The following is a 23313-nucleotide window of genomic DNA, read 5'->3' as shown; positions in this document are numbered from 1 at the left end:
GACTAAATAATAAAATAAAACAATCATCAAAATAAAATATAATTTATTAAAATACGTAAATGACTATGAACACAAACATTTCTCTTTTTGAAGTACCGCTAGTGCTTCATTGAAAAGCTGTTTCGACGATTGAATCATATCAGTCAAATGATTATAATCATCTCTCTTTTCTTCCTCAATCATTTTGAGTTTATCTTCCATGATTTTCAATTTCTCTTCACAAAGCTCCAACTTGTATTTTAAATCTTCTTTATCTAAAGAGTCATAGCCTTCTGGAGGTTGGGATTCAGAAGAACTCTCGCTTGGTCTATCTACTACAGCTGTAATAGACGAATGTTTCTTAGTTATAGATGTACCCAGACTAAATTCATGTTGTTCTTTCATGAGTGATATTTTAGACATCTTGGAGCCTCTTTTGGCTTCTTTCAAAGTCTTAATTTCATCTTCAAGATTGATTACTTTCCTTTCAAGCCTCCTCTTCTTCTCTTTAATTTTCCTCTGCGTTTGTTCAAGTTCTTCCCATTTGTGTCTTTCCGCATCTAACCGGTTATTTAATGTTATTACCAGTTCAGATAACTTTTTTATTTCATTGTCAGTTGCTGTTTTCATTGGAGTGAAGAAAACACTTTGTAATGAACACTCTTCATATCTTAACAGCTGTGCTCTCAACTCTTCTATTTTAGTTGTTTTTTCTGATGCTTGTTTTCTCAGAGCGTCTATTTTTGCGTCTGTATTTTTCAAAAGCTTTTGATATTCTGAAATTTCGTTATGCATTTTGTTCATTTTCGCCGTATTTTCTTTGAGAATTTCTTGATAATACAGCTCTAAACTTTTAATTTGATTCTGTGGAGGGAATTAAGAAATTGAAATATACTACTGATGCGGTTTTGCTTAACTTCAAATTAAACAAGAAAATTACTAACCCTTTGCTCGTTCACCAGTAAATCATCATGATTGCTCTTCTCAACAAATGTCTGCATTTTCTGCCTCATAGTCGTGACATCACACTCCAGATTTCTGATCCTGCACTTGGCACCATCCAATTTTTTCTTTAAATCTTGATTCTCTTCTTTAACGGCCTCGAAATCTTTCATAGCCATTTCAACATCTTTCTTTCTTTTTGCTTCTATTTCTCTTATTACCTGAGAAAATAAAAATTTACAGAGAGACAACAATCATGTCTTTATCACGTTTCACGTTTTGCTGTTTGCGATGGCTTAATGATGGATTAAGCCATGGCATGACGAATTGAGATTCCAATAGTGACAGGTACCTAGCCTATCGCCTTAAAGAAGAATCCCAAGTTTACCAATCCGCTTTACTTCTGCAGTATTTAAAGAAAAGATAAGATCATGGGCTCATTACTTCGGTGGTACCTGTGTTGTAGGTGTAAAAGTAGACCACAACTTGGTCACAATAACCTCTCGCAGCGCAGACCTCTCGCAATACAACACAAAACCTCAGCAAAAGGTGAAGGACGAATTCGAAGAAATGTGATGATCTATTGCTTATGGAAAAAAACTATCCTAGGGTTTCTGCATTGTAGTTAGCAATTAGTCAGTAGGTATTTACCTGAGCTTGGTCCTTTCTCTTCGCGTCAATCAAATCTTTGTGCTTCCCATTAAGCTTTTCTTCCAATTCACTAATCCTTGATTGGAGCAGTACTATTTGCTGCGCTCTCCCTTTCCATCCAGCCAAATCGTTCTGCAACTCTTTGATACTTGTAAATTTATCTCCTAATTCTTGTTGAAGAATCTTAGTAGCAATCAGAATATCGTTTTTCAATTCCAAATTTCTATTTTTGCTATCATATAACTTTTTATTTACTATTGTAAGTTTATTATTAAGTTCCTTCAGTTCATCAGGACTTGCGTCCTGCGCATCTTTGCACATGCAGATGTCTAGTTTTTCTTGTTCCTTACTTATTTCTAATTGCATTATCTTTCGTTCAAGATTAGCATTCCTTGTTTTATGCCCTTCAAGTTCTGCTACTAAATGGCGATTTTGTTTGCAAAGGTCCGTTATTTTTGCGCTGATAACGCCAGCGGACTTCGATGAGATGGCTGGCCCTGAGCCGGATATGATGTCACGTATGCGTTGGTTGAGTTCGCCGACCGTTTTATTCAGCTCCTTTATCTCCTGTTCTTTTGTAAAAACACATTTGCGGAGCTCGTTGTTCTCTGACGTCATTACCTGCACAACATACAACAATTTAATTATTTGTATTTTTGCTTGAAAATTTGTTAACCGAAACCAACTGAGCTTCATTTCTACTTTACTAGTTGTAGGATATCATAGTAATATGATTGTTTTTCAATTACAAAATTGTTCAGGAATTCGCTCGCGAAAAAAAATTCTGTAGGTGAAATACCTAGTTCATTTCTGTTCTTATTTAATTAAAATTGGGCCCTGACTTTAGTCGTTACGAACAAAAGCAAAATTTCTTGAAGATGAGAGGTGCTTGATAGGTAATTAAATAATACCCGATAAAGACACTTTAACAGCCAGTGAATGACCGAAAGATCATGTCAAAAGTACTCGTGAACCGACGAGCTTGCATCAAAAGAGTGGGTAAATGTGGATGAAACGAAAGAAGTATGCGGCATCAGGGAACGTGCCAAGGGGAAATATTTATTTACTAAGAAAACCAACAGCATCTTCTGGGTGGATTTCAACAAGTGATTTTTTTTTGTCATTTCGGTGAGATTTTTTATTTCAATGCTATTCTACAATTTTTTGATAATAAATAAAACTTTAAGCTATTTTATAACATATGCGTGAATGGTCATCAAATATCATCGAAACTTGCAGATATATTTAAGGTTGAATTTTTAAGTGTCCACTGAAATGATAAGTATCCATCGAAATGATAATAAAAGCCCACCGAAATGAAAATTACCCACCGAAATGATTTAAATGTGCACCGAAATGAAATAAACCCACTGAAATGATACGGCTAAGAACAACCGTGCTGCGGAACAAGGGTTCCGTAATATTTTAAGTTCGGTTTTCATATTCTTAGTTAAAGAAGATACAGTTAGTTGTTGTTATAATATCTTTCTTTGAGACTATTCTCATTGTTTCTTTACTCAAATAACTGTGACTAATTTTAGGCACGTTTAATTTTTTTTAAAGTCATTTTAGTAACTGTGATATTTTTAGTAAATAATGAAGTTTGCTATAATTAAGCTTCTTAGATTTTATTACACACTTAGTTACCTACAGCTCGACCATAATAAAAGCGTGCTAATATTTATTTTACTACCTGCATTAAGGCGTTGTGGCAAGCAAAACTAGTGCTGCCAATGAAAAAAAATAATATGTCAGTAACTAGTACGAATATCAAAAATGTACAACACCCGAACACTAAAGTATTATAATCATATTATGCATTGTTTTTTAGAAATAATAAGAAAACTTTGTTTCATTGTGTTGAGAAACAAAAAGCATTATTGCTAAAAGCGGCCGTTTTTTCCTTTGATGAAAACTGTTGCTCAAAACAATGACATACAGTTTTCCTAGTATGTTTAAAAAATAAAGCGCGTATTAATTTAGTATTCGGGTGTTGTACATTTTTGATATTCATTACTTACTGAGATATGATTTTTTTTTTCATTGGTGGCGCTAGTTTTGCTTGCCACAGCGCCTTAACACCAAAATATGGAGCAGGTAAAGAACTTCGTTTAGGTATAAAAATGTTATAAGAAGTTAAAATTAAAAAAAAAACAGAAAGGTTACACACTGGAGAGTTCATCGAATTAACAGTTTCTTTACGGAATAAGGCAGATACGTACCCTCGTGACTCTTAACCCGGTCAAATGTAGCAAGTAGTTAAAGGTGATAAGTGGGATTTAGTATTTTATAAGTAAAACTTCTATATTAAACAAATCAACTCTTATATTTTTTGATAAGAAACATTATAAAACATCTAATTATATCAGACGAGCTAAGTACTTTAAAACCCTTTTAATTGAGATCACGTTATCTTAAATCACTAATAACAATACAGTATAGTATCTAATAAAAAAAAAGGAATGCAGTTTTTTTCTGCCTAAATACTTATTATTGCAAACTATAAGCCTTAATAAAACAGTATTTTTAAGTAGGTACGTAGATGTAACTTATGTCTCTAATTCGCTAATCAGCCTCTTTTTATGACTTTAAATATGTATATATTGGTTCTTAACTAGATATATAGTAAACAAATGTTTTTTTTTTTATTATCACATGATAACACTTCTTCATTATAATTAAGTATACTATAATTCTCCATTAGTTTAACTTACTACTTAATAGGAACATAGCAAATATCACAAGTATAAATATTCACGCACGAATGATCCAATGGGTTGCTACAAGTTTTACCACACTTTAAGAAAGATAGCCCACACATTAGCAAGCTTGTATTTAAGTGGGAATATGCATTTGAAATCAGGCTCATTCGTGCATTAAACAAGTCGAGTACTTAAAAAAACAAAAAACGAAACCAACGAATAACTACTTACTTTAAAAAATCAAATCAACAGTTCAATCAAAAATATTCAAATCTGAAGTCGATGAAGACGATGATAATCTTTTTACTGGTCTCCTCTTGACTTTAGTTTTGATTTCCTGTTCACTGTCACTGTTACTTTGTTCATACTTTTCAAGTAATGCAGTATCAGGGTTATCAAAAAATGAACACGAGGGAGTGTTGAATTCAATGAAGTTTTCATACTTTTCCAGTAGTGATTTGGGGATCATTGATGATTCCTGTCCAGTTTCTTCTTTTTGATTATTCATTCCAACGGGAGATTTGGATGTTGAGGGCTTAAGAACTGATATGTCAATGTTTTGGATCGAGTGTATTGATAGTTCAGTTATAATACTACTTCTTTTCTTTGGATGTTTCTTTTCTTTGGATGGTTTGGGACGTAGTACCAACTTCTCTGTTAGTTGTATTGGACGCAGCTGTGCCATATTTGTAGTATTTACAAAAGTAGGTAATTGAGTCTCAGTTAAATCATGAAAACCTAAATGTTTGCCGTGAGGGCACATTACGATTTTATTTAGGCATTCTCTTTCAACACAGGATAGATGACGAAGTGCCAAACGGTTCCCCGACTCTTTAGACCAAACCACTTGGTGAACTTTCATAGTTCCCGCAAACGTTTTCAAGTCTTTGGGCAAAAGCCAGTCTTTTTCTGTTATTTGATAATCTTCAACTACTTCGATTTTCACGCCTTGAACAAAAGACTTTAAGTTTTGTACTAGTACTTCAATATTGGTAATATCATGTTGATATGCGACCTGTTTATCCAGCGTTCTCTTTAACACCCCACCCACTCCGTCTGCTGCGCTTTTTCCATGGCCGCACTCGCAATAGTTCCATACTATGTGGGTCAGCATTGGACAATAGGAAGACAGTTGTGATATTATGTATAATATCTTTTTATTCCGGTATTGGGCAGACGGAGAGTCAGAAATAATGTAAAGATTGCGGACTAGAGGCGCAGTTATTTCAATTTCACGCAAAATAGGAACAAGATGCGCCCAGACTGCTGCAGCATCATGCCTTAATGATGTACTTACAGTACAAAAAGATTGAGTTTTGCAAGTTTCATTGTTCAGTTTAAAATAAATTACAGCAGTGTGTAACGTAAATTGTTTTCTGCTGCCACCAAAATGAAGAGACTGAATTTCGGATCCATATTTAGTGGTATAATTTTCACTAAAATCTATTTGTATAATGCAGTCTTCTGTAGTCATATTTTCTTTTAAAGTCTTAAAAGCTTGGTTTTGGTTTTTATTATTAAGGCAATGTTGAAGGAATGCTTTCAGGCTGTTTTCAAATTTTTTAATCAGATCTAGAGGTTTTACCCAGTGTCTTACCTTTTCAACTTTAATAGCAGATTTCTCTACACTATTTTTGGTGTATGTACTTTTGTTCTTCTCCCAATTCCAATACGTTACGTGTACTCCATTATCAAACTCTTGGTAATCAATGAGTCTACTTTTACAGTTCGAGCATGTTCTTTGCAGACAATCGATGTTATCTTTACTACAACATAGGCTGTTTAAAACGTCGGATATTGTGTTTTCTTTGATCAGGCGATTTCTTTTCATCGATTCAATCAAAAGTTTCATATTTTCATGCTTTTCACATAAACATGTGTTTCGTGCATTCACATTTGGTTGAATAATCCAGAAAGGTTTCAGTCTTGAAAATGTTGAATAGCTTATCGGTGGTTCGCCTGATTTTAGATATTTCAAGTGTAAATTTTTAAGTGTGTCTGTCATTAGTCTCTTTTGTTTTTTTAAGCCATGTCTTGATATAGTGTCATTTTTGCCAGGACAAATTGTTGAATTTTCATCGTCTTCTAAAAATGTTACAACCCTCGTGAGATATTGTTTTTTTTTCTTATCAGATTTAATAACTACTTCTGTTTTTTTTTCTACTTTTTGCGTATTTTTTTTCAAATTTATATAACTGCTTTGTAGTCTATTACACCTTTTTTTGAGCATTTCTTTTTCCCGAGAGACCTGTAATAATTTATTTTGTAATTCTGTTATTAGCTTATTTTTAGTTCTTTGATATATGCGGAATTTATCTTTAAGCGCTCGCCTTAATTCTACAGATGTAATTGACGATTCTGACACAGGGCTGTTGGGGCAAAGTGTTGACTCAATACTACTCAGATTTGATGGAGATGGTATTCGTTGTGCGCTACTTGGTAGTACACAAGGAGTGGTAGTTACTACGTTGTCGTAAATATGATGTTGAACATCGGAACTGACGGAACTATCACTGTTCATCCGCAAGCAGCGCCGTATCATGCTGCAACGAGTAGGTCTTAGAGATGAAGATGGGTAGTCTTGTCGTGAAGTACTTGGACCAGGATTATTATTGTCTACAAAATTTCGATGCCTTGAGAGCGGGGTTTGTCGTGGACTGCTTGTGTATATAGGACGAGAGGTTGTAGTCGCTGTATGTTGAGGTTGGATATTCGTACTGATGCTACTTCTACTGTTCAATCGTAAGCTGTGCCTCAAAGTATTGCAACGGGCAGGTCTTGCAGTCGAAGAAGGTGAATCTTGACAGGAAGTGCTGAGTCCAGGATTATTAATATCCTCACCAATTTGATTTGTTGAAGATTGTTCTGGATGATCTTGAACTGTTCCAACTAGAGAGTTTGCACGAGTAGCCGTAGGAGCCGTAGTGGCTCTTTTTTTTTTTCTTTGGTAATAAGCGGCAGCACTTATGTTGTTTCTTCTTCTTAAGTTTCTTAATTTGGTCTTGTTCATTTGATGCCTTGAAACAATTAATCCTGCTGCTTTCTTTCTTGCATATCTTTCTCTATCTTTTTTCAGAAACTCTTCGCGTGTCTCTGCATTGCTCTTTATTCTTTCTTTTCTCCTTCTTTCGTACAACCTTCTTTTTTCTAACCTTTCTTCTCTAGTCTGTGTTCTTGGCCGAGGCATCCTAAAATAAAAAGAAACACAGTTCCTTTTTACTTACTTTCACACACAAAAACATATACACGCTGTACATACCTAGTTTCCCTAATATACCTTCAAATATACCATGCATTTACATTAGCTCTCTCGCAATGGAGAAGTTCAATGATGTTAAAAATACAACATCATAAAATTAAAATATATGTAGATCTGAACTAATCAATAAACTGATCTAATGAGTGTTTTTTTTTTTAAAATTCATCAATATAGGTATGATTGATATATGGATTATAAAAGATTGTGTTTTTTCGCGAAACGACTACCTACCTACACATAAAAGTATCTAGCAAGGTAAGTTTAAAAAAATATCTCGAGGATCTCTAAAACTTTTAACGGATTTATCATTTCGGAGATACATTTCATTCCGGTGGACTGTTATCAGTATTACAGTCCACCGAATCCGCTGAAATGATAACACTGAGATGATAAAACAGATGTCAATTTGACAATAACTCTGAAATAATGTCTGTATCAAAATTTCAAAACTATTTAAACAAAACCATACTTACAGCGTATTTAATGCACAATTTTGAAATAAATCAAATTAATGTAACACAAGTTATAACAGCTACCGAAATGAAATTTTTTTTGACCCCATATCACAGAAATGATACACTTACTTTTTTGGCGGGAAATCACAACACGTTGTAACGCGTGCATAGGCGCCGAGAGCTCAAGCCGGACTAATCTGAGGCGAGGAAAGGTAAGGGGGGCGCAACAACGCAATATTGACGGAGTTTTACTGCTAAAACTTAATGTCCTTTGAAATGATAATTTTTTTCGGGACAAAAGTTGAATGCCTGTCAAATCTATGAGAAGGAAGATAAACAAACAAAAATAGTTTTTGTTGATAGGAAATACATTATTAAATGAAACTAAAATCGATTTCAATCCAAAAAAAATATCGTATTTGCAGGATAAGATATTTTATGAGCAAAATTGGGTGCGGGACAGGTCACCGTCATGATAAAGTGACACTTTGTCATTTTTTTTGGCATGTAATAGATGCCGTAACTCGATGATTTTTTTTGCCATGGTAGAGGAGTACAAACTTCATTAAGGAAAAATATGAAAAATCATAAAGCACCATTCCTCACTACCGTTTTCACGTTTGCCGTGTAATTCTTGTGCTTGCGCAATTCACCCTTCTGCTTCTTCGTCGTTACCTTTTCCCACTTTCTACGTGGGGTCGGCACAGTATGTTAGTTTTTCCAATTACTTCTGTCAATTGCCATCTCACAAGTTACTACCTTTCTCCTCATACTATCCTATACGCCATCCATCCATTTCTTTTTCGGTCTTCTCCTATTTTTAAAATATAACCTACAGCATCACACACGGTAATTATAATGTTTCTGACAATAACAGGTTTCCCTTGCTTTAACCATATTACGAAGCTCGTAAATGCGTTATAGTGTTAAAATATGTTGTTATCATTTATTTAGTGTACCTTTAACTGCTCGATTAGATGAGCATTTAATTCTGGCGGATACAGAACATCGTCGGGCTCAGGCTTGTCAAGTGCGGCGAGCATTTTCAACTTCATTTCGTCAGTCTCATCTATTTTAGCAGCTAATTCGACTTGCTTTTCATCCTTAACATTGGATTTCGACCGCAACTTCGTCGACGATGGTAGTTTTTTATCAGTCATTATGAAATGAATATAAAAATATGTCCTTGCATCCACTCAAAATGTTCGAATGCCAAGTTAATAAAATAATGATTTATGTCATTCGTGATTTCCAGGTGTATATACAACCTCCACATTAGTTTTGACACCTTTTATCATAAAAGGAATATTTCACATGCTAAAGTTATACCTACTGTATAATTTTATTAAATAAAGTCATATTTACTGAGAAATAGGTAGTTATTCTACACAAATAATAAAAAATTATAAAAAAATCGGCAAATAGAATTGAGAAAAAAACATTGTAAACTCAATTTTACAAATACATACCAAGTTAGGTATGCTATTCAAAGCTTATTTTAAATTTGTTGACCTTTTTTTAAAATATCTACAAGGCAATTCGGAGTCTTGCTCCTTTTTTCTCTTCTTGCCGTCCATCACAGAAAAGGTAGGTAAAAACTTACCCCGACTTCAGCCATACTATATACAAAACACACTATGCAAAATTGTAAATTACGAGAATATGTACAAAATAGGATGTATTTACGACCAGACCAGGTTATTTAAAAATATTTTAAGTTTGCTCGAAATAAAGACCGCCAGTTGTTACGAAATTCCCGCGCCTTTTTTTAATGCCACTTAGGTACCATGCGTGATAGACATTTGGAGGGCCATTATTTTATATTTATAACGAAAATAGCTGACAGAAAAAGTCATGTGACACTGACATTATAGTAGCTGTCACAGCTGACAGCTTGGTATTGGTAATCGTAAATCGAAGATCGTAAATAATTGGTTTCACGAGAATTAATGATTTAAATAATAAAGTCTTCGTATATCTTGATAAATGATTTACCCATATGAACTAAAATTTGTGTGTGTGTTATAAGTCAGCAGATTTGTCGGCCTTGTGAGCTCTAGGTACGTTTTAAATACATAAGTTCAATTCATTTTCATGGCAAAACATTATAATACTTGTTATCTCTTTATAATGCAAACAATTCAGTTTCAAGGCATATTTTACTATTGTTTCACTTCATTAGCTAACACTCGACATCTCCAAGGTTATTAATGGTGTCTAAAAATCTAATTTGTGCTAGACAATTTGATAATCATTATTTCCTTCAAACATTTCTTATTGGAATCGTATTAATTTGCCTGTTTATTTGTAATTCTCCTTAGTATCTTCAAACAAAATGTTCTATTAGACACAGTTTAACATTTGTACCATTAAGTAATGTAAGTAATCTAGCACAGAAAAATCAATAGGTCAGATTTAATAAACTTGAGATACATTGTGTAAGTCTTTTAAATTTATCCATGCTATACTTATTTTACTCCATATTAATCGCAGAATGCTTTTCACAATAATGCTACTTGTTAGTTTTTTCAAGCAAATTGTATGGAATAGGTATTTGTAAATTTTACTACTAAAATTCAATATTATTCCCAATTTTCATGGAGTTTAGCATAGCAATATAAGGTAGACTTCGGAAACAAAATTGATTGAATTTCATGAGTTATTTTTATTTGTAAGAATTTCTGTGGGTCAAAACCTCAGATAAAGTTTCCAAAAAAAAAGGCCTTTGTTAATGTATTACAAAATAAAATCAAGTATTTTTAGCAGTTAAATCAATTTTTATGGAATTTTTTACTACAATAAGTATATTGGATCTGTCTTCCCCCGTAAAAGATAAAGATTGTGTTATAATTAATTTTTCATACTGTTTTTACTAGTGAAGACTTGTAATTGGCTCCAATCCAAATTTCATAAGCTTATAATTAAAAAATTTGCTGTCAGTCATCAAAATGTATAAAAAAAATTAAATACTTCTTTATTCTAGCCACAATGCCCGGCACAAACTTAATCGTTCCCGTGGTCCTTTGGGGCAAACACGCACCCACCCACTGCATATCATCGGTGTACCTCTCCCGTGACCAGAAGACCCTGGTGACCGGCTGCTATGACGGTCAGATCTGCATCTGGCAAGTGGATCCGGTGTCTCTGAAGATGATCCCGAGGTGTCTGCTCGTCGGTCACACGGCGCCTGTCACTTGCTTGTCCAGGGCCTCTATTATACAGGTAGGTCTTCTGTGAAGGCTTTCTTTTCCTGGCTACAGTTCCGGTCGCATCCTCACCACTCTAGAGAGGAGCCCAGGGTAAACCTTAGACCATTGATCTTGGATGAGTTATGAGTTCTTCTTCTTCTTGGTGTGTTCATAATCCATCCTATTATAGTAAAAATTCAGAGATACAGATACAGATAGTCACATCTACATCCCTTGTGGAGTACACAGAGCTGACAATCTCGAAAAAATTGAAAGGCCACATTCAGCTGCTTAGTGTAATAGAATTGATATTCAAAGAATGACAGGTTGCTAGCCCATCACCAAAATGAAGTAAAATTTCCCACTATTATGTCGGGCCATTTTAACAGCCCCATCGGTGACTGACAGCAGGGCATCCCTGGTGATGTTTCCAGGGCATATAGGTCTGAACAACAGGTGAACCATTGTTTGGGGAGAGGTGAAACATTCAGAATAAATTTTGTGAGTCAGGTATAAGTCAAAATACGCTGTATAAGGAAAGCGGATCCCGGGCCCCGAAACACTGGAGGTGGAAAACCGGGAAAACGCAGAGATGAGAGGGACAATTTGTTGTCCTTTGGTATACTTATTAGAATAAGTGAAAGCAGAGAGTGCAGTGAGTAAGTTAGTTTATTTTATTTAGATAAAATCTTAGATACACATAAGACATGACAGAGCAGATGACAGAAGAGAATAAGTAGTTCTTATTTTTAATCTACTTGACACAATATACAATAGCCAGGGTGTTCGTTATTGATATTGAAACCATGAAGGTTTAACAATACTGCCCATCTCCAAAAAATTCCTCACGGAGGAATTCAGTTTTTTTTATTGTTTTTTGCAAATAATGTCTAATGATCCCGTCTCCTAATCTCTTCCAGGATAACAACTTCATCGTCAGCTCGACGGTAGCTGGCGAGATGTGTACCTGGGACCTCGTGGACGGGAAGTGCAGGGAGAGTGTTAAACTGACGCAGATACATACGAACATACAGGTTAGTGCTAGCTAGCTAGCTGTGAACGTAATACTTACGGGTTGAATTTTTGGGTGCTGTGTGGTTCACGGCACTTTAGAATAGTTAAACACTTTAAAAAGTACCTCTCCATATCTTTCCCTTGGATGTCGTGAAAGGCGATTAAGGAATAGGCGTGTTAACTTGGGATTCACGTGTACGATGGGCTAACAACCTGTCACTAATTGAATCTCAATTATTTCATACAGCCAACAACAACTGAACGTGGCCTTTCAGTCTTTTCAAGACCGTTGGCTCTGTCGAGCCCGCAATACATATAGACGTGACAATATGTATGTGAAAAATATAGAGTGGTACTATTTTAAAGAACAGAGCACCACACGGCATTTATTTCTTTATTAGATACTAGCTGTGCCCGCAACTTCGTCCGCGTGGAATAGTTATTTTGGGCGTCATTAAAGCCTTCAAGGATGATTAATTTTCCCCGTTTTTTTTCACATTTTCCATTATTCATTTGCTTCTAATAGTTGCAACGTGATGTTATAAAGCCTTGCGCGATATTGGTAAGTATGGTCTATTCAACGCATAAAGAATTTTTCAATTCGAACCAGTAGTTCCTGAGATAAATGCCTTCAAACAAACAAAGTCTTCAGCTTTATACTATTAGTATAAATGAATTTAAAAAAAAATATTTCTATATTTACAGGCGTACCATATGTGCAACAGTGAAGACCTACGTCTCTTCTGCAACGGTTACTACGCTGAGATCCTGATCATGGATCCGTTCTCTTTGGAGATACTCTTCTCACTAAGCTCCAAGATGAATCCGGACTGGATATCTGCTTTGCATGTAAGAATTATAGAGGCCAGGGCATGATGTGAAACGAACTTTCTCAGATTGGACTGGGTTCTCAGATTGGACTGGATTGGATGTGTATCTATATTTAAATCTATCTTCTATATTCTATATATGTATATAAAAGCGAAAAACACTAACTTAGGAATCACGAAATCTCGAAATCTACTGAGCCAATAAAGATGAAATCTGGCAGGAAGGTAGATTTTAATTAGGAGGGATCCACTAAGAAAGGATTTTTGGAAATTCTATTCCTAAGGGGGTGAAATAGGGGTTGCAAGTTTGTATGAAACTTCGTCATTTTTAGTGTGGGATAATTACTTGAAATTTTAGATTTAAATAATAATCCATTAATTGGATATTGAAAATTGCATTCCTAAGGGGGTGAAATAGGGGTTGCAAGTTTGTATGAAACTTCGTCATTTTTAATGTCGGACGCATGAAATTTCAGATTAAAATTTACGGTGTCACAGACAAGCGTACTACCTCTGCGCCACAGAGGCCGTCATGTAATCTATATAAGTATCTATTATTAAATAACCTATAGTGTCGCTGAGTTAGTATCTCGTTACACAAGTTTCGAACTTACTTCGTGGCTCACTCAATCTGTGTAATTTGTCCCGTATTTATTTATTTAAACTATCGCTGTCCCGTTTCGCGACATAATAAAAAGCGAGACAGCGATAGTTTTTAGCGCGATAAAAACGGCGTCGCGCGTGCATTGCTATGTACTGGGGTTGGAGGAAGAACTCCAACTATGTTATGGAACATGTTTTTTTGCAGCACACTGTCTCCATTTCCAGGTCCTCCGTCCGTCGTCGCGGAAAGATGATGTCGTTCTTGCCATCTCTATTACTGGAACGGTCAAAGTGAGTGTTTAAATAATTGATACTTACATAAAATGAAGTCTTTTCCCGGAGGGGTAGGCAGGGACTACATCTTTCCACTTGCCACGATCTCTGCATACTTCCTTCGCTTCGTCCACATTCATAACTCTCTTCATGCAAGCTCGGCGGTTAAGGGTACTCTTGACCTGATCTTTTGCCAAGACGTCCTTAATTTGATCATGATACGTTCAACATAATTGATACTCGTAGATATGTAAATGTACGTAAGTGAATGTAATTTTCACCATCTCAGTCACACGGTTCCGTGGTGTAGTGGTTATCACATCTGCTTTACACGCAGAAGGCCGCCAGTTCGATCCTGGCCGGAATCATATCTTTTGTTCTTATATTTTTTTTGAAATAGTATTATGTAGTTTATTTATTAGACGTCAACTAATGTTGTGAACCCAAAAGATATGACAATTATTAAGTGATATTGAAATGTCCCATAATAATGAGTAAAAGTTTTGAATAATGAATAAAATTTTTTTTTAATAAGTTTTCGTGATAGTAACCAAAAAAAAATATTTGTCAAAATTAAAATAAAAAGTTGTTTTTAATATTTTTAAAGTGGTTTAGAGTGAATAGTTTAATTGTTTTTTTTATTAAGAGTCGATACAGCAACAAACTGTATGACATTATTTTCATTCCAGTTAAATCTCAGTGCCGTGTGGTTCCCGGCGCCAATAGAAAAAAAACAGAATAGGACCACTTCATATCTTTTCCATGGACGTCGTAAAAGGCGACTAAGGGTTAGGCGTATATACTTGGGATTCCTCTTTTAGTCGACGGGCTAGGAACTTGTCACTATTTGTATCTCAATTCTATCACCAAGCCAAACAGCTGAGCGTGGCCTATCAGTGTTTTCAAGACTATTGGCTCTGTTTACCCCGCTAGGGATATAGACGTGATTATATGTATGTTATGTTATGTTATACATACATATCTATTTATTATAGGTATGGTCAAGACTGGTGGTTCTGTCTAACCCGCTAGGGATATAGACGTGATTATATGTATGTATGTATATGGAAGAATATATATAAGAATATATTTCTTGCATGAAGAGAGTTATGAATGTGGATGAAGCTGAGGAAGTACGCAGAGATCGTGGCAAGTGGAAAGAGGTAGTCTCTGCCTACCCCTCCGGGAAGGAGGCGTAATTTTATGTACAGTAATACCCCGACTTACGCTACCCCGTTTTACGCGAATTCGGAAATACGCGGTTTTCATTTCGATGGCCACGCGCATCGGCTCTCTCGCCGCCCGCTCAGTATTCAATTTGCGACAGATTTAAACGTGTTCCGCGTGAATTGACAAAGAAATTTGACCTACCGGAATCAACAGTCCAAACGGTTGTAAAAGGTAAAGAAAAAATTATGAACGCTGTGAAAGACTCTCAAATTTTGAATTCAAGTATCATCCGTAAGCGTCACTTAGGTATTATGCATAGATTTAACTCATCAGGCAACATTGTTAGAATATATAAAGCCTTCGACATCAAAATAACTTGGTTTTGCTTAATTTATTCATAACAATGAAATTTTTTTTTTATTATCCTACACTTTATTTAACATTGTTTTTTTTTAAATTATTGTTTTCTTAACACTCTGGTCCCGATTAAACAAAATTTATATACAACGTTGAACCCCGACTTACGCGAATTCGACTTACACGACAACCGCTCGGACCCACCTACCGCGTAAGTCCGGGGTATTACTGTATATATATATGTTATATAATATATCTATTTATTATATGCCGTGTGGTTCCCGGCACCAATCCAAAAAAGCATAGGACCACTGCATCTCTTATCCATGGATGTCGTAAAAGGCGACTAAGGCTTACAAACAAGGGATTCTTTTTTAGGCGATGGGTTAGCAACCTGTCACTATTTGAATCTCAATTCTATCACAAAGCCAAACAGCTGAGCGTGGCCTATCAGTGTTTTCAAGACTATTGGCTCTGCCTACCCCGCTAGGGATATGGACGTGATTATATGTACATACATACATACATAAAATCACGCCTCTTTCCCGGAGTGGTAGGCAGAGACTACCTCTTTCCACTTGCCACGATCTCTGCGTACTTCCTCAGCTTCATCCACATTCATAACTCTCTTCATGCAAGAAATATATTCTTATATATATTCTTCCATATACATACATACATATAATCACGTCTATATCCCTAGCGGGTTAGACAGAACCACCAGTCTTGACCATACCTATAATAAATAGACTTCCTTCGCTTCATCCACATCCACATGTTATATATATATATATATATATATATATATATATATATATATATATATATATATATATATATATATATATATAATATATCTATATATTACAGGTATGGTCCCTCCTCGGCCACGAGAACAAACAATCCGAGCCGATTTACGAGAATGAATCAAAACAAATACGATGTTTGAACGCGTTGTCGCTCAACTGCTGCGCCTACAATCAGCGCACCGTGTTGATCGTGTGCGCTAAATACTGTCAGATATATGACGCAGGTTAGTCTTGCTGTCTCTCTCTCTCTCTCTATTGGTGCTTTCTTTATTTTTTTCTGATGAAATTTCTTTGATAAGTATTACATACATACATACACACACTCTCTCTCTCTCTCTTTATTGGTGCTTTCTCTTTTTTTTTATGATGAAATTTCTTTGATAAATATTACATACATACATACACACACACTCTCTCTCTCTCTCTCTCTCTCTCTCTCTGCTTTTTCTTTATTTTTCTGATGAAATTTCTTTGATAAGTATTACATACATACATACACACACTCTCTCTCTCTCTCTTTATTGGTGCTTTCTCTTTTTTTTTATGATGAAATTTCTTTGATAAATATTACATACATACATACACACACACTCTCTCTCTCTCTCTCTCTCTCTCTCTCTGCTTTTTCTTTATTTTTCTGATGAAATTTCTTTGATAAGTATTACATACATACATACACACACTCTCTCTCTCTCTCTTTATTGGTGCTTTCTCTTTTTTTTTATGATGAAATTTCTTTGATAAATATTACATACATACATACACACACACACTCTCTCTCTCTCTCTCTCTCTCTCTCTGCTTTTTCTTTATTTTTCTGATGAAATTTCTTTGATAAGTATTACATACATACACATAATCACGTGTATATCCCTTGCGGGGTAGACAGAGCCAACAGTCTTGAAAAGACTGATAGGCCACGTTCAGCTTAAAACTAAAGCTAAAATTATTTTTAAAAAAAGAAAGTAGAAAGAAAAAAAAAACAGAAAAAAAAGATGATTACTAACTAAAATTTAATTTACAAATTGTACAGTGCCTGCATAGCATCAACATTGATTATGTGTGTATGTATAATAGGGTACCGGACAGTAATCGAAAAAAAATCTAAGTTGTGTTTTAAAATAAAGTTTTTTATACAAGAACATCACTTAGTAAAGATTTTTAAGAAATAACAATGATTTATAATTTTAAATCAATAAATAAAGTTGCAAAAATCCAATATTTTTTATCTGTGCAGCGTAAGAACCCAAACACCAATCACAGTGGGTGACGTCATACCTCAGAAGTGATAAGTAAACAACACTGCTTTGTATGTTATTTCGAGTTATTCTACGATTTATTAGCATTTTTCTAAAAATATTTAATTGTAATTAGTTAAGAATTGAAGGACTTTACTCATAACAGAAGTTGTCGCAAGTGCTTGAAGCCGCCTATATCAAGCTTTTATCATGGAACAAGGTTAATAAAGCCGACAATAGAAATCTCTCAAAAGATTGATATTTTCATGGTCGGCAGTTTCTTTGCCACTAATACCGACTTTTATTTTGCTGAATTTCGCAATGTGAAAACATTTGTGTAAGTATTTCAACCTCTTTTTGTTTATCTTAACAACAGAAATGATTGAAAAAATAACAAACGAAAACATAACCTAAAACTAGTTTCATTGCTTACAAAGTTATTTTCACATATGTTTTTTTTTATGATTTTAAAGGTTACATTATTATGGGTTTTGCATGTTTCTAGATCTGCGAGAAAATACTTAAATTATCCAAGCACTGATCACTTGTAATAAGGCTTGTTTTCCAAACATATGACGTCACGCGATCTGAATTGACGTAAAGTGCTGTTTTCGCGGCAATTTTAAATAAATTACGTTTTTGACGTTTTTTAATACTCCAAATGATTTATTTATTTAAAATAATATTTTTTATGGATATATAAATAAATAAAGATTATTTTTAAACACAATCTGAAAAGTTGTCCGGTACCCTATTATACCCATAACACAACACAACATAATATCACGCCTCTTTCCCGGAGGGGTAGGCAGAGACTATATCTTTCCACTTGCCACGATCTCTGCACACTACCTACGCTTCATCCACATTCATAACTCTCTTCGTGCAAGCTCGCCGGCTTATTAATTAATTATACTTATTACTGTGAAACCTCCGAGTTTGCATGAAGAGAGTTATGAATGTGGATGAAGCGAAGGAAATATGCAGAGATCGTGGCAAGTGGAAAGAGGTAGTCTCTGCGTACCACTCCGGGAGAGAGGCGTGATTCTATTTATGTATGTATGTATACTTATTACAGGTGATTTCTCCGTGCTATGCTCTATACAAGCGCCATCTGGCGAACGCTGGATGTCTGGTGATTTTTTGGCCCCAGACCGCGTTCTGGTCTGGTCTACTGAAGGGAAAGGCTACATGTACAAGTTACCCGCTAAGTGAGTGTCGTTTAATTTACTGGTTTCTCGAAGGTTCCTCTCCAGAGTGCTAAATAGCAAACCCCAGGGCTCCTCTCCAGAGTGGTGAGGATGCAACCGGGTCTAATAAAAGGAGGAAAATAAATGAATATATACGGGACAAATTACACAGATTGAGTTAGCCTCGAAGTAAGTTAGAGACTTGTGTTACGAGATACTAACTCAACGATGCTACATTTTATAATAAATACTTATATAGATAAACATCCAAGATTCAGGCCAATCAGAGAAAGTTCGTTTCTCATCTTGCACTGGCCGGGATTCGAACCCGGGACCTCCGGTGACACAGACAAGCGCACTACCGCTGCGCCACAGAGGCCGTAGAAAAATTGGTTTCTGATTAATAGGGAATTTGAGCGTCGGCGACTGGGCGGTTAAGTTGTCCAAGTGAAAGTGTATCTCTTTCAAGGTCTTCTGGCGTAAGTCCCGGTCTTCTCTGGAGAGGAGCCCGGGGCGCGCCTTCAGCTGTGACCCTGGAGTGAGTCAGGTTCTTACACGAATTGACTCTCACCTGACCTCCGCAAGGTTTATAGGCGAATTTAACCCGTACTGAATCATGGTTACACATTCAGATGCATGAATGTGCAAGTTTCCTCACGATGTTTTCTCTCAAAGTAAGAACATTTTTTTTTAAATTGAAAAATCTTTATTTCCAAGCCTTTTTTTCTAAAACTACACAAAACTGGGACCCACCTAGTAAGCTTAGAAAAACCTGTGGCAGGGGGACCCGCTCTTCCAAAAACATAATATAACATGAAAGTATTCAAACTAATGTACATACATGAATACTATCTTTTTCTTTCTTTTTATCATTTGAAACAATCTTTAAGATGGGGAACTTAATCCATATTAGCTCATGTACATACATCCGTGCATGAGGCAACGTGCTTTTAAAGTAAGAGAAGTCATCGTGAGGAAACCTGCACATTCAGGCTAATGAATGTATAACTATGATTCTAGGTAAGGACACAGGAACTTGTGTATGGATATGAACATTAAGAACTATCTCTGATTGGGCCTGAGTCTTGGATGTTTATCTATATAAGTATTTTATATTATAAAATATAGTATCGTTGAGTTTACTTACTCGTACAAAATATAATATACAATAATAATTAAATATAGTATCGTTAAGTTGGTAAACTCAACGAAAACATATTTTATATGTTATCGTAACACAAGTCTTACTTCGAGGCTAATTCAATCTGTGTAATTTATCCCGTATATATTTATTTTTTATCTCGGCACTGATCCTCTTTAGCAATGACATCATCGAGTGAAACCAGGAGAATGTTCATATAATATCATATAAAAAAATATTCACAAAAATACAGTTTTAAGAGTTAATTCTTTATCCCTTACGGGGTAGACAGAGCCAACAGTCTCGCAAAGACTGTAAGGCCACATTCAGCTGTATGGCATGTGCTTTACGTTATCAATAAATATAGTTTTGTGGCATGGAGTATAATATCACACTGGAGAATACATTACGCATTAATTTATTTATAATTTGAAATTACCTTAATTGTTTATCGTATTAACTCATATTTTTTGCCATAAAAAAGCCTTCAGTTTATTTTTTTAATACAGTTTTTTTTTTTAATTTTGCGTATCGCTATATTTTGAAATACCCTTGTCTCTTCCCTCGTGTCAGCCATTGCAAATTCAAGCGATTTTGCGATGGTTGATATTTTAAATCATATTGAATATGAATGTTTCGACAATTCTGGATAAAGAAAGACTATTCATTCAAAATCCGACCCCACTCCTTCACTAAAGCGTTGATTTTTGTAAATAACTCTCGGTTTCTTTATTTAATCTTTATTGTACAAAAAACAAGTGTAAAAGATAATGGATGAACTAAATACTAGAAGCATTCATTACACTATGATTTCTCTACCAGTCAACCATAATCAGCCATTATCTCACAACTGTATAATCAACCATTAGTTTATTTATAAATTATACAGGTATTAAACATGCACGTGACATACCTTTATTTTATTTTGGACGATTCGAATCTTGTTACAATGATCTATGGTCAGCGAGCGACTGAAAACCAGCGGGTTACTGCTCCTTTAGTTCGACAGAATGTTCTTCTACCGCCAAGTTATTACGTGCGCGTTTAATACCTGTATTATTTATAAATAGTACTAGACGCCGCCCGCGACTTCGACCGCGTGGAATCAATCCTGCGGGAACTCCGGGATAAAAAGTAGCCTATATGTATGTTATTCTGGGTCTTCAGCTACCTACATTCCAAATTTCATCGTGATCGATTCAGTAGTTTTTGCGTGAAAGAGTAACAAACATCCATACTGTCATCCTGACATACACACAAACTTTCGCATTTATAATATTAGTAGAATAACGCTACGTGAAAGTTTAAAATTAGTTATAACCATTAATCTGTTTAAGTGCCCGCTTGTAAAAAACACTTACTTTTGATTTGAGAACTGTTAACGCTCTCTCCAGTGGGTATATTCTCCATGTTTTTTTTTAGTAATTGTGAGGAATGTTCAATATTTTGACCACGCAGCGCTCTCTTATAATGGGATCCAAGCCAAAAAATAATATTTTGACTATTCAAACTACTATTTTTTTTTTCGTTTTATATATGTCATTTAAATTTCTAACACGCTAACTCCCTAGTTTTGCACATTTTTTTGAAGATTCTTTTCAATTTCTTCTTCGTGGTCAATTGTTCGTGGAATTCTATAGTTGTTGTTTTTGTTTCATGTTTTGATTAAAATGTTTCATCAAATTTTGTGTTTTGGTCAAATATGTCTTGTTGAAAATGAAATGAATTTGTTGAATCACACCGTAGGTACTAAGTCTACGACGGGAGTCTATTAAGTAAATCCTTAGTCGCCTTTTACGACATCCATATGAAAAAAACTCTTGTAAAGTAATCTGGTCCGTCGCCTTCAGGCGGATCCCGAGTTTATTAGCCTTTATCTTAGTCGCCTTTTACGACATCCATGGAAAAGATATGAAGTGTTATTGCTAAAGTTTGTATTATGCTTTTAGCTCTTGTGTTCCGCAACAAATTGACAAACAAGAGTGGGGAATTGAGAAATCGCTGACTGAAAACGTCACAGCTATATAGTAAGAGAAAAGAGTAATAACGTTTAACGAATTAACTTGGCTAACAGTTGTAACGCTTGGATTTTTTTTTATTGCACGTTTAAAAATTTCTAATAAAATAATACTGTTATCATGTTTTTATTTCGGTATGGTCTCGAAAAAATTCTTAATGTAATGTTCAGCTTAATGAGTTGATATTCATATAAATATTAGAGGCCGCCCGTGACTTCGGCCGCGTGGAATCAATCCCGCGAGAACTCCGGGATGAAAAGTAGCCTATATGGTATTCCGAGTCTTAAATTTCATCGTAATCGGTTCAGTAATTTTTGCGTGAAAGAGTAACGAACATCCATACTGACATCCTGACATACTCACAAACTTTCGCATTTATAATATTAGTAGGATTTATTTTTTTTGTTAATATTATTTCCAGTCGCCATGGTGCCAATTAATAATATAATTATTTTTTTACAAATAATTTCATTTAAGTAAGTAAGTAAATGCTTTATTGTTCACTAAAGGAGTACATTACAAATATAAAACAGTAGTACAGAACAAAGGCGGGCTTATCCCTTAGTGGGATCTGTTCCAGCCAACCTGACATTAAGAGGATCGTTCAAAACATGCAAAATTGAGTTGATTATTTTCATTTAATACTTTTTATTGTAGGCTAGTGTAAAATCTGGTTTAATTTAAATACATATAACAATACATTTTTTTTTACACATATCAGCTTATTTAATTCATCAATTGACATATTTGACCAAGACTAACAATGTAAGAGTTCATTCATTTCAAGTCATATACATATGTACATGTTAAGCTAATTTTATTACAAGTATCAAATTTTATTAAGTACAAATATTTCATTTCTTTGTGTCACCTAATGAAAGTTGGTTGACACTACTAATATAATACATACATACATATAGTCACGTCTATATGCCTAACGGGGTAGTCGGAGCCAACAGTCTCAAAAAGACTGAAATGCCACGTTCATCTGTATGACTTCATACATATAATCACGTCTATATCCCTTGCGGGTTAGACAGGGCCAGCAGTCTTGAAAAGACTAATAGGTCAAGTATGCAGAGATCATGGCACGTTGAAAGATAATATGGTCACTGCCTATCCCCCTCCGGGATCGCATGTCTTTCTAAGTGCGTGAAACGGAATTCCCAAAAAAAAAAATATTTGTACTTGATAAGTGTATTACTAAAAGAACAGTTTAATAAATATTGGTACATTCATCATTAGTCTCTCATTACAGCACTGGCATTTTGTTTGATTAATGTCATTTTAATGTTTACACTGTGACAGTATTATACTAACGACACTTTCTCTCATTTGTAATATACGAGTTACTACGGCAGTTTATTATTTTGGTAAAAGAATAGTTCATAGAAATCTGAATCGTACATATAAATACGTCTACATCCCTTGCGGAGTAGATAGATCCAACAGTCTTGATAAGACTGATAGGCAACGTTCAGCTGTTTGGCTTAA

General features: G+C 35.0%; 2 protein-coding genes and 1 non-coding gene across 4 annotated transcripts in view; 2 read left to right on the top strand and 1 right to left on the bottom strand.

The window, feature by feature from the left end:
• Window positions 1-63: 63 nt before the first annotated feature.
• LOC106132228 (putative leucine-rich repeat-containing protein DDB_G0290503) lies at window positions 64-8591 on the bottom strand. 2 transcript variants are annotated; one of them, XM_060952763.1, is made up of 4 exons: window positions 8118-8591; window positions 1573-2193; window positions 924-1142; window positions 64-843 (listed from the first exon to the last, which is right to left on the bottom strand). In XM_060952763.1, the coding sequence occupies exons 2-4, from the start codon at window positions 2188-2190 to the stop codon at window positions 64-66; spliced, it is 1617 nt and encodes a 538-aa protein (XP_060808746.1). In that variant the 5' UTR covers window positions 2191-2193; window positions 8118-8591. The 2 variants fall into 2 exon arrangements, with proteins under 2 accessions (XP_060808746.1, XP_060808745.1); XM_060952762.1 differs by lacking the exons at window positions 64-843; window positions 924-1142; window positions 1573-2193 and adding an exon at window positions 3718-7462.
• Window positions 8592-9877: 1286 nt separating this feature from the next.
• LOC106132238 (WD repeat-containing protein 7) overlaps window positions 9878-23313 on the top strand; it is a 109832-nt gene continuing 96396 nt past the window's right edge. Inside the window, exons 1-8 of the mRNA XM_060952788.1 lie at window positions 9878-10048; window positions 10972-11210; window positions 12097-12210; window positions 12896-13039; window positions 13849-13914; window positions 16294-16456; window positions 18549-18681; window positions 21751-21828. Coding sequence (XP_060808771.1) covers window positions 10977-11210; window positions 12097-12210; window positions 12896-13039; window positions 13849-13914; window positions 16294-16456; window positions 18549-18681; window positions 21751-21828 — 932 coding nt within the window. The 5' untranslated portion in view covers window positions 9878-10048; window positions 10972-10976. The remainder of the gene's footprint in view (window positions 10049-10971; window positions 11211-12096; window positions 12211-12895; window positions 13040-13848; window positions 13915-16293; window positions 16457-18548; window positions 18682-21750; window positions 21829-23313) is intronic.
• Window positions 14192-14264, top strand: Trnav-uac (transfer RNA valine (anticodon UAC)). The gene has a single exon. It is a non-coding gene; the product is annotated as a tRNA-Val (tRNA).

Source organism: Amyelois transitella, chromosome 29 (genome assembly GCF_032362555.1).
Source record: "Amyelois transitella isolate CPQ chromosome 29, ilAmyTran1.1, whole genome shotgun sequence".
NCBI lineage: Eukaryota > Metazoa > Arthropoda > Insecta > Lepidoptera > Pyralidae > Amyelois > Amyelois transitella.
Note: the sequence above shows the minus strand (reverse complement) of the source record. Positions and strands in the feature narration are given on the sequence as shown.